The sequence below is a fragment of the Anomaloglossus baeobatrachus genome, chromosome 4, assembly GCF_048569485.1.
Source record: "Anomaloglossus baeobatrachus isolate aAnoBae1 chromosome 4, aAnoBae1.hap1, whole genome shotgun sequence".
NCBI classification, from domain to species: domain Eukaryota; kingdom Metazoa; phylum Chordata; class Amphibia; order Anura; family Aromobatidae; genus Anomaloglossus; species Anomaloglossus baeobatrachus.
Window position 1 is genome coordinate 623,536,921 of NC_134356.1, and position 12,163 is coordinate 623,549,083.

The 12,163-nt window shown below is 50.0% G+C and overlaps 1 protein-coding gene across 4 annotated transcripts in view; it reads right to left on the reverse strand.

The window, feature by feature from the left end:
- The window catches only part of LOC142301931 (serine/threonine-protein kinase N1-like), a 153,321-nt gene that overhangs the window by 66,952 nt on the left and 74,206 nt on the right, over positions 1–12,163 (reverse strand). For all 4 annotated transcript variants that reach the window (XM_075342984.1, XM_075342987.1, XM_075342985.1 and 1 more), the window contains exon 4: positions 11,353–11,467. In XM_075342984.1, the coding sequence (XP_075199099.1) occupies positions 11,353–11,467 (115 nt within the window). The remainder of the gene's footprint in view (positions 1–11,352; positions 11,468–12,163) is intronic.

Sequence of the window (12,163 nt, forward strand, 5' to 3'; positions counted from 1 at the left end):
ACACTACGCCACCAGGGACTCAGATACTGCAGTGCCAGGCGTGTTCCCCTGTTTAAGCCAGTACATGTCCGGGCCCGTCTGAAGTTTGCTAGAGAGCATTTGGATTATCCAGAAAGAATAGGGAGAACGTCATATGGTCTTATGAAACCAAAGTAGAACTGTTTGGTAGAAACACAACTCATCATGTTTGGAGGAGACAGAATGCTGAGTTGCATCCAAAGAACACCATACCTACTGTAAAGCATGGGGGTAGCAACATCATGCTTTGGGGATGTTTCTCTGCAAAGGGACCAGAACGACTGATCCATGTAAATGTAAGAATGAATGGGGCCATGTATCGTGAAATTTTGAGTGCAAATCTCCTTCCATCAGCTAGGCTATTGAAGATGAAACCTGGCTGGGTCTTTCAGCATGATAATGATCCCAAGCACACTGCCAGGGCAACGAAGAAGTGGCTTCATAAGAAGCATATAAAGATCCTGCAGTGGCCTAGCCAGTCTCCAGATGTCAACCCCATTGAAAACCTTTGGAGGGAGTTGAAAGTCCGTGTTGGCCAGCGACAGGCCCAAAACATCACTGCTCTAGAGGAGATCTGCATGAAGGAATGGGCCAACATACCACCAACAGTGTGTGCCAACCTTGTGAAGACTTACAGAAAACGGAAAAAGGATATATAACAATATATTGAGATGAACTTTTGTTTGTGACCAAATACTTATTTTCCACCATAATTTGCAAAAAAAATCTTGCCAAATCAGACAAGGTGATTTTCTGGATTTGTTTTCTCATTTTGTCTCTCATAGTTGTGGTCGCCCTATGATGTCAATTACAGGCCTCTCTCATCTTTTTAAGTGGGAGAACTTGCACAATTGGTCTCTGACTAAATACTTTTTTCCCCACTGTATGAAAGCCTGCATAGCGTTTGCAAATAAACACATGAAGGACTCCCAGAGAAATAAGATTCTCTGCTCTGATGAGACGAAGATAGAACTTATTGGTGATAATTCTAAGCGGTATGTGTGGAGAAAACCAGGCACTGCTCATCACCTGCCCAATACAATCCCAACAGTGAAACATGGTGGTGGCAGCATCATGCTATGGGGGTGTTTTTCAGCTGCAGGGACATGATGACTGGTTGCAATTGAAGGAAAGATGAATGTGGCCAAGTACAGAGATATCCTGGAAGAAAACCTCTTCCAGAGTGCTCTGGACCTCATACTTGGCCAAAGGTTTGTGGCGCCCCTGACCTGGTCAGGCACCACTGAGTACTGCACCCATGCTGGGGACAGTACAATACAGGTAATCCAGAAGGCTGACCGAGGTGTGACTACACAGGCGCATAGTGATCAGGTCTCACACATGTACCTTTGAGAGGACCCCTGGGGATCCCAGGAGGGGGCAAAGCCTTCACCTCCACTTGAGGAGTGGAGGGGGCGAAGCCTCCATCTCCACTCAAGGGGTGTGGTAGAGAGCCTGGTTGCTAGGTGGCGTAGGCAAGAACAGGAGAGGAGGAGCAGTGAGCCGGTTTAGTGCAGCAGTCCAGGGAGAGCAGACGTCAGGAGCAGACCCCTGGGGCTGTGGCAGTCTAACAGCGTCCGCGCAGTGACTACCGACGGGGGAGAACGGTCACCTAGTAGTGCTACCCGAAATCCATCTTGAGCTAAAGAGAGAGCAACGGAGTGGGAAGTAAGGAGACTGCTAGGGAGTTACCAGGCCCAACCGGGTAGCAGGTCCCAGTGCAGGGATAGATCCACCTTTCCTTGCCAAACCTGCATGAGGGGGCACTTCATACCCCCAAGACCACACTACAGAGTCCGCAGCCACGTCGCCACAGTTAGGGCCCATAGTTCACAGGAGGCAAGCAGCCGGAGTGTCCTGGTCCAGGCTACAAGCAAACGGGCCAAAACGAAGGGGAGAGAGGCTTCAGCAACTTCCCTGGGTGACCCCCATAGGGACTAAAAGTCGGGGTTACCCCAAAACGCAAAGGGCTAAGGAAGGCGAGTCGGTAGTCACCCTCATCAGTCAGCCTGAAGGACACCTGGTTCCAGCCTGGTTCATCCCCGCTACGCCCGGGTTACTCACTCTGCCACCTTCTGTGAGTAAAACCCCTGAAAGACATTCTGCTTGTGTGGAGTTATTCTGCGCCTTGTGGTTCTACACACCTACACAGGGCCCTGGGGCTTGCCTCACTCTCAGGAGGCTATTACAACTGACTGCACCCACCATCAGCCCCAGGCGTCCCTCAATCTGCAGTGGCGGTCCCCACTGACCGCAATTCTGAGAGTGGCGTCACGACAATCCTAGATAGAAGATTTCCTACCTGTGACAGGATCCAGCCGAGTGGAGTCCCTGAAGGTAATGCACCGACACAACACTTGTGGGGCTTCACATCTGGCGTCACGAACAGGATAAGGACTAGACCTGTTCAGACAGGTGACCATGTGCCTGGGCGGTCCGCTTGGAAAATTGGAAGCGCCGCCATATTGCCACCATGAAAAGCGCGCTGAAAAACAACAGCAGCCCGCGCTGGGAGAAGTTACCGCCCACGAAGAGGTGTGGCTACCCAGAGATCCCCTGCAGAGTCCTGACCTCGCAAGTGATGAGAGCGGAGGCGTTCAGAGACATCGGGACAGAAAGGGAGCCATAAGCCTGCTGCTGGGAGAGGAGTTGCAGGAAGTGAAGGAATTGGCACTTCGGCTGCAAGAAGAAGTCAGAAGTCTGCTGCTCAGAGAAGACCTGGAGAGCAGCGACGACGCGGTGAAGATGGCGTCTGAAGATAGGAGCCCAGAGCCGGGTTCCGCTGCCTGGTGGGCCCGGGAGCTTGCCCAGTTCAGTGACCGACTGGAGGCGAGGATCGTGCAGCAGATCAGAGAGGGACGCACGGAGCTTCTGGAGATGGCTGCGGCGGTTCAGGCCTACGAGGGGAGAGCCACGCGACGAGTGCCAGACCGGACGGCGACGACTCAGACCCCGATGATACCACCGATGGGTGAGTCCAGTGTTGCCCCTGCCAGCGCGAATGCCCCGACCCCTGCTGCCACGCCCGCGGTCCCTGAAGAGGCGCCCGGCGCGGCGACGCTAAACCAGGCCGCAGCCACGCCAGGTGCGGCCCGCCAAGCCCAGGCCGCCGCAGAGATGCCCTGCCCGGCCCGCAAAGATCCGGCAGCCGCCGCGACCCTCATCCACGCCGCAGGTGTGACGCTGACCCAGGCCGCCGCCATGCTAGGCCCGGCCCGCCAAGACCCCACCGCAGCAGCGACGCTCGTCCGCGCCGCAAGTGAGGTGCTGAACCAGGCCGCAGCCACGTCAGGTGCGGCCCGCCAAGCCCAGATCGCTGCAGCGACGCCCAGCCCAGCCTGCACAGATCCCATCGCAGCTGCGACGCCAATTCAGGCCGCCGCAGCGATGCCCTGCCCGGCCCGCCAAGAACCGGCCACAGTAGCGATGCCCGCTAAGACTCCAGCTGCGACCCTGAGTGAGACTGCGACAGCGACGCTGATTCAGGCCGCCGCCATGCAGGGCGCGGCCCGCCAAGACAAGAATGTACCACTGTTTACCCCGGCCTGCAAGGCCAGAGCAGACACCGCTCCCCAGTCTAGGAAGTCCCTGATAGGAGAGGACCCCGAATACTGGAAGCTGAAGGCTGATCTAGAGGCCCAGTTCCCACAGGAGATGGTGGACCGGTATCTGCTCCCTCCGCACACCCCCAGGAAGATTCCGGCAATATCCACGCCAAAAAGTCCACTGCCCTGGCCGGCTGATGGACACCCATCCCCAGCGCTGCCACAACAGGAGTGCTCAGAAGAACTAAGGGGGAGAGGAGGACAGAAGGCTGAGGAGCTGACCCCGGAGCCATCAGCAGGGGATCCATGCCCAGAGCCAGAGATGTTGCCATATTCCCGCTGGGAAGAAGAGAGCCCGACACCCTCCGCTGAGGAATATTTGTCCAGAAACCTCACCTGGGAGCCTGCAAGCAGTGAAGTAGCAACCCAGCAGAATCCAGCCCGCAAGACACGGCGCCGCAGCAGAACAAAGTTTTCCCCTGCACCGCAATCTCCGGATGGAAAAGATGAAGTGACAGCAAGAGACTTGGAGGAGAAACGGTTCTTGAGAAGGGCCAAATCCCAGGTCAGAGGTCCACTTTGTCGTGGTGTAGTAGAAGACTTCAGCTTGAAATCAGGATATGGCTTCATAGTAGCTCCTGGTATGAAGGAAGGCATCTTTGTTAACAGAAGGGACGTTAGAGCCCATTTGCCTAGAGGACATCCAGGAAGGAACCTACGGACAGGAGATTCAGTGGAATTCACCATGCACCAAGGAGAAAGGGGATGGTATGCATTGGATGTTACACCATGTCCCAGACATCCCTACAGTGAACCTGCTGTCTCAACAGAAAAAGAAACAGATACAGAAAAAGAAACAGATACAGAAGAAGAAAGAAAAGACAGAGATGGAGAAAGCAACAGGTGCCGCAGCCCTACAGGCCCAAGCCCTGGTGAGGAGGAATCTGCGTAAAGTAAAGTAAAGAAAGAAGTACAGAAGTTACCAGTTTGACAAGTTTTGAAAAGTTTTGCAACGTTAATGTTTAAGAAATGTGCCCACATGAACTAATGTGAGAAACCCATGAACCTTAAGGCTATGAACTGGCTATAGCCACAAACTCTCGCAGTGTAAATAGTTACCCCAGAGGTACCACCACCAGAGCCAGCCTGTTTAGGGGCCTGGCTCGCCTGCAACCAGGGAGCACGCCTGTTTATGGGGCCTGGCTCTCCACCACAAAGAGGGTACCTGGTCAGCACCAACTGTGAAGGCCGCCTCTGGATCCTGCCAGAAGTGGCTGAAGGCGCGGCTTCACCAGGCCAGGTATGCCCTGAAGACCACTAGACCATGAAAGCCGCCTCTACATCCTGCCAGAAGTGGCTGAAGGCGCGGCCAACGGGAGAGGAAGATTGGAGGAAAGGTCTGGGGAAGTGGATGGCCCAGACCTGGTTACCAAAAGAAACCGGTGACCTGCCTCCTGAAAGGGTTTAGGGTGGGTTAACGGACTTGTGGGTGGAGGGTGGTGATGTATGGTACCTGGTGGTTTTAAAAGTTTTACCATGTTTTAATGTTTTATGCATTTTAAAATGTTGTCTTGCAGCCCGAGGACGTGCTGGTGATAACTAAGGGGGAATGTGGCGCCCCTGACCTGGTCAGGCACCACTGAGTACTGCACCCATGCTGGGGACAGTACAATACAGGTAATCCAGAAGGCTGACCGAGGTGTGACTACACAGGCGCATAGTGATCAGGTCTCACACATGTACCTTTGAGAGGACCCCTGGGGATCCCAGGAGGGGGCAAAGCCTTCACCTCCACTTGAGGAGTGGAGGGGGCGAAGCCTCCATCTCCACTCAAGGGGTGTGGTAGAGAGCCTGGTTGCTAGGTGGCGTAGGCAAGAACAGGAGAGGAGGAGCAGTGAGCCGGTTTAGTGCAGCAGTCCGGGGAGAGCAGACGTCAGGAGCAGACCCCTGGGGCTGTGGCAGTCTAACAGCGTCCGCGCAGTGACTACCGACGGGGGAGAACGGTCACCTAGTAGTGCTACCCGAAATCCATCTTGAGCTAAAGAGAGAGCAACGGAGTGGGAAGTAAGGAGACTGCTAGGGAGTTACCAGGCCCAACCGGGTAGCAGGTCCCAGTGCAGGGATAGATCCACCTTTCCTTGCCAAACCTGCATGAGGGGGCACTTCATACCCCCAAGACCACACTACAGAGTCCGCAGCCACGTCGCCACAGTTAGGGCCCATAGTTCACAGGAGGCAAGCAGCCGGAGTGTCCTGGTCCAGGCTACAAGCAAACGGGCCAAAACGAAGGGGAGAGAGGCTTCAGCAACTTCCCTGGGTGACCCCCATAGGGACTAAAAGTCGGGGTTACCCCAAAACGCAAAGGGCTAAGGAAGGCGAGTCGGTAGTCACCCTCATCAGTCAGCCTGAAGGACACCTGGTTCCAGCCTGGTTCATCCCCGCTACGCCCGGGTTACTCACTCTGCCACCTTCTGTGAGTAAAACCCCTGAAAGACATTCTGCTTGTGTGGAGTTATTCTGCGCCTTGTGGTTCTACACACCTACACAGGGCCCTGGGGCTTGCCTCACTCTCAGGAGGCTATTACAACTGACTGCACTCACCATCAGCCCCAGGCGTCCCTCAATCTGCAGTGGCGGTCCCCACTGACCGCAATTCTGAGAGTGGCGTCACGACAATCCTAGATAGAAGATTTCCTACCTGTGACAGGATCCAGCCGAGTGGAGTCCCTGAAGGTAATGCACCGACACAACACTTGTGGGGCTTCACAGGTTCACCTTCCAACAAGACAATGACCCTAAGCACACAGCTAAAATAACAAAAGAGTGGCTTCAGAACAACTCTGTGACCATTCTTGACCGGCCTAGCCAGAGCCCTGACCTAAAACCTATTGAGCATCTCTGGAGAGACCTGAAAATGGCTGTCCACCAACGTTCACCATCCAACCTGACGGAACTGGAGAGGATCTGCAAGGAAGAATGGCAGAGGATCCGCAAATCCAGGTGTGAAAAACTTGTTGCATCATTCCCAGGAAGACTCATGGCTGTACTAGCTCAAAAGGAGGGTGCTTCTACTCAATACTGAGCAAAGGGTCTGAATACTTATGACCATGTGATATTTCAGTTTTTCTTGTTTAATAAATTTGCAAAAATGTCTACATTTATCGTTTGTTCTGTCAAGATGAGGGATGGGGTGCAGAGTGTACATTAATGAGAAAAAAAATGAACTTTTTTGAATTTAGCAAATGGCTGCAATGAAACAAAGAGTGAAAAATTTAAAGGGGGTCTGAATACTTTCCATACCCACTGTATCTGTAGGGGGTTCAACGGCTGGGAGGTACCCCAATCCTGAGAATAGGTCTTTTTGAGAATGGAACATCCATCCACCTCTGCTCTATTCAGTGTCTATGAGACTGCTGGGGACGACCGTACCATTAGTCCCATAAAGAATGAATACAGCAAAGTTGAGCATGTTAGACCTCTATAAAGCCCCATTCTCAAGATTGGTGGGTATCCCAGTAGTAAGGGGTACTTTGCACACTACGACATCGCAGCTGCGATGTCGGTGGGGTCAAATCGAAAGTGACGCACATTCGGCGTCGCTGTCGATATCGGAGTCTGTAAATCGTTTTTGATATGATTAACAAGCGAAAAAGCGTCGAAATCGTAAGATCGGTGTAGCGTCGGACATTTCCATAATTTCGGAACGACCGATGTTACGATGTTGTTCCTCGTTCCTGCGGCAGCACACATCGCTGTGTGTGAAGCCGCAGGAGCGAGGAACATCTCCTACCTGCGTCCTGCGGCCCACGCCGGCTATGTGGAAGGACGGAGGTGGGCGAGATGTTTACGTCCCGCTCATCTCCGCCCCTCCGCTTCTATTGGCCACCTGCCGTGTGACATCGCTGTGACGCCGCACGACCCGCCCCCTTAGGAAGGAGGCTGGTCGCCGGCCAGAGCGACGTCGCAGGGCAGGTAAGTGCATGTGAAGCTGCCGTAGCGATAATGTTGGCTACAGCAGCTATAACACAATATCGTATGTGCGACGGGGGCGGGGACTATCGCACTCGGCATCACAAGCATCGGCTTGCGATGTCGTAGTGTGCAAAGTGCCCCTAACACTCCAGCAATTGCGAATTTATAACTTCCCAACTTGAGACAACCTCTATACAATTGGCCAAACCTGCTGATTTTGGGCCTAGTAAACCACCCATGGCATATGAGAGCCATCCTACAGATGATGTCTGGGAACAGATGGATCAGCCAGTTTGAACCCAACACCTGATCCTACTGGTATGTGGTATCGCGGTGATCCCTGTGATGTCTGGTTTGGGGGCTAGGCTGTTTTCTGCTCTCATTGCTCAGTACACACTGACAGTGCGCCCTCTTGCCGGATCGTCACTTCTCATTAGAGGTGGTGAAGGAGCGAACTGTCACTGTGCATTCAAAACAGAATATAGCACAGGGAGCTCATACAGAGCATACACTGGAATTGAAAACTGGCGCATACTCAGGACAGCACCGACACTGCCCCTGATGACGTCTCTTCTACGTATCCCAGCATACAGTGGGGATTCTCAAATGAAGGGTCATAAAGCCGAAAATAAAAAGAACATAAAGCAGTTTAAAAGAGCAGGAATAGTAGGGATTTTTTAATTGAGGCATATTATTAAAGGGATAAATCTATTACGTTAAATAGACGGACATTTAGGATTAAAATGAACGTTAGTTTGGGACCACCCCATTAAAGAGGTTGTCCAGGCTTGGGGCGCCAGACTACAGTCACTCTATGTGAATGCACATTTCGAATCCTCACAGCGCAATGTGCACACTGTCAGGATTCTCCTTTGCAGAGAGCAAGTGGATCTGTGACCGCAAGTATGCAATTAGTATACGGTGGTCATGTGCCAGCTAGACACGTGCAGCCTCGCTCAATACGAGAGAATTACAAATCGCATACTGTACTTGTGAGTGACATGACCGCTCACTCTTGTGCCGGCACCAGTGAATCCTGATAGAGCACACATTGCAAACTGTGAGGAATTACAAGGTTCCATTCACATAGAGTGACTGCAGACTTGCGTCTCAAGTCTGGAAAATTCCTTTAAGTGCTAAAAAATAAACTATTAACACTTATATTTGGCTTTCTTTTCTATACCCGCTACATAAAATGTTTGCACTAGAGTTTTTACTGTTATAGTAGTTAAAGGGGTTGTCCACTACTTACACCCGGCACCCCCGCCGATTAGTTGCTCTCAATGCAAGCGGCAGGAGATGGCCAGAAAAGCTCTTTTCCGGAGCTGCTACCAGGTGCTGCACATCTGCCTCTTATTTATTTGAACAGGCGGCGGATGTGCAGCACCCGGCCGCGGCCACTATCAGAAGACGGGGCAGATAGGGAACTGAGCATTTCTGGGCACCTGCTGCCGCCAGCACTGAGAACAGCTGATCAGTGGAGGTGCCAAGTGTCGGACCCCGGCAGATCAGATATTGATGACCTATCCTAGCCATCAATGTAAAAGTACTGGCCAGCCCCTTTAAAGGGAACCAACCAGCAGGATTTTCATATATAAAGTAAAGCAAGTTCTATACTGGTGCTCGGATGCTGAATGTAAGCATACCTTTTGTTTAGAGATTGGATTTTTTATTTCATAAATACTGTATGTGCAAGTAAAGTTCCAGCAATGCACTGCTATTTGATTGACAGGTGCAACAGGGGCGGGAATATGTGGGTTGCGTCTTGCTATCTATTCCCGCCCGCATATCTGCCTGCGCCAGAATTAATGTCTTTGACGGCGACAAGGGGAGGAAAGCCAGGCAGCAGACAGGGGCGGGAATAGATAGCATAACCCAACCCACATATTCCCGCCCCTGTTGCACCTGTCAATCAAATAGCAGTGCATTGGTAGAACTTTACTTGCACATATTTCTGAAATAAAACATCCAATCACTAAACAAAAGCTATGCTTACATTCAGCATCCTAGCGTCAGTATAGCACTGGCTTTACTTTATATATGAAAATCCTGCTGGTTGGATCTCTTTAAGCTACAGTCATATGAATAAGTTTGGGCACCCCTATTAATGTTAACCTTTTTACTTTATAACAATTTGGGTTTTTGCAACAGCTATTTCAGTTTCATATATCTAATAACTGATGGACTGAGTAATATTTCTGGATTGAAATGAGGTTTAGTGTACTAACAGAAAATGTGCATCCGCATTTAAACAAAATTTGACCGGTGCAAAAGTATGGGCACCTCAACATAAAAGTGACATTAATATTTTGTAGATCCTCCTTTTGCAAAAATAACAGCCTCTAGTCGCTTCCTGTAGCTTTTAATGAGTTCCTGGATCCTGGATGAAGGTATATTTGACTATTCCTGTTTACAAAACAATTCCAGTTCAGTTAAGTTTGATGGTCGCCGAGCATGGGCAGCACGCTTCAAATCATCCCACAGATGTTCAATGATATTCAGGTCTGGGGACTGGGATGGCCATTCCAGAACATTGTAATTGTTCCTCTGCATGAATGCCTGAGTAGATTTGGAGCGGTGTTTTGGATCATTGTCTCGCTAAAATATCCATTCCCTGCGTAACTTCAACTTCGTCACTGATTGTTGCACATTATTGTCAAGAATCTGCTGATACTGAGTTGAATCCATGCGACCCTCAACTTTAACAAGATTCCCGGTGCCGGCATTAGCCACACAGCCCCAAAGCATGATGGAACCTCCACCAAATTTTACTGTGGGTAGCAAGTGCTTTTCTTGGAATGCCGTGTTTTTTTGCCTCCATGCATAACGCCTTTTTGTGTGACCAAACAACTCAATCTTTGTTTCATCAGTCCACAGGACCTTCTTCCAAAATGTAACTGGCTTGTCCAAATGTGCTTTTGCATACCTCAGGCGACTCTGTTTGTGGCGTGCTTGCAGAAACAGCTTCTTTCGCATCACTCTCCCATACAGCTTCTCCTTGTGCAACGTGCGCTGTATTGTTGACCGATGCACATTGACACCATCTGCAGCAAGATGATGCTGCAGGTCTTTGGAGGTGGTCTGTGGATTGTCCTTGACTGTTCTCACCATTCTTCTTCTCTGCCTTTCTGATATTTTTCTTGGCCTGCCACTTCTTGGCTTAACAAGAACTGTACCTGTGTTGTTCCATTTCCTTACTATGTTCCTCACAGTGGAAACTGACAGTTTAAATCTCTGAGACAACTTTTTGTATCCTTCCCCTGAACAACTATGTTGAATAATTTTTGTTTTCAGATCATTTGAGAGTTGTTTTGAGGAGCCCATGATTCCACTCTTCATAGGAGATTCAAATAGGAGAACAACTTGCAAGTGGCCACCTTAAATACCTTTTCTCATGATTGGATACACCTGCCTATGAAGTTCAAAGCTCAATGAGGTTACAAAACCAATTTAGTGCTTTAGTAAGTCAGTAAAAAGTAGTTAGGAGTGTTCAAATCAAGATATTGATAAGGGTGCCCATACTTTTGCACCGGTCAAATTTTTTTTAAATGCGGATTGCACATTTTCTGTTAGTACAATAAACCTCATTTCAATCCAGAAATATTACTCAGTCCATCAGTTATTAGATATATGAAACTGAAATAGCTGTTGCAAAAACCCAAATTGTTATAAAAAAAAAAGGTTAACATTACTAGGGGTGCCCAAACTTTTTCATATGACTGTATATAAAGGGATAGTATCGATTGTAATATTATTATACAATAACATCATTAAAAAAAAAAAAAATGGGGCGGCATACTTATCTATTAATATTTACCTGCTCCTCCCGCAGACGTCTCCTGGGTTGCCCTTCGGATCTGTGTGCGCAGGATATGGATCTTTGTGTCACTGTCGGACAACATCTGCTGCGCAGCTGAAAGCAGCTTCTTATCCTGTAACACAATAGGATTCAAAGTGAGGGAAAAGCCGAAATAAGAGTTTGTTCATTGTGACAGGTTTATTTAAATATTGACATTTTTGTTAATTCAGTTGTTACAGCGATTTTTGCAAAAGTCCCCGCAGTAAGTGCAGTAGAGGTATTGGGGGTATGGGTCCACACACTGACAGATAGCCCTACACTGACAATTTTTCTCTCTTTAGCGATTTGGTCTTTTGTGCAGTTTTCCCAAACAACATAAGTGATGCCGGTGACAGCACATATCTCCACTTACAATAGCAGATACTACACAATAGCTTCTTTTTTAAAGCACCACTACAGTGTTTTTAGTTCAGCTCTGGAGCGCTGCTTTAGGCCTCTGCCACACTCACGTGAAAATCATGCACGTGCCACGAGACACATATTTTCCCTGCGTGTTGCGTGTAGGTAAGTACGTGTCTCCGGTACGTGCGGGCCACGTGTGTTCTCCATGTGCTATCCGCGATAACACACGGAGAACCGGTAATTTGCATACTCACGTGGTCCATGCTGCTGTCCAGGGTACTGATCTGCGGTCCTGCCGTCTCCCCGCTGGTGCAGCTTCCGGCCACAGTGAAGTGAATATTAAATGAGCATAATGAGCGGCGGTCGGCAGCAAGTGACAGCAGCGGCACAGACAGGAGGGCTGGAGAAGGTGAGTAATGATTTCTTA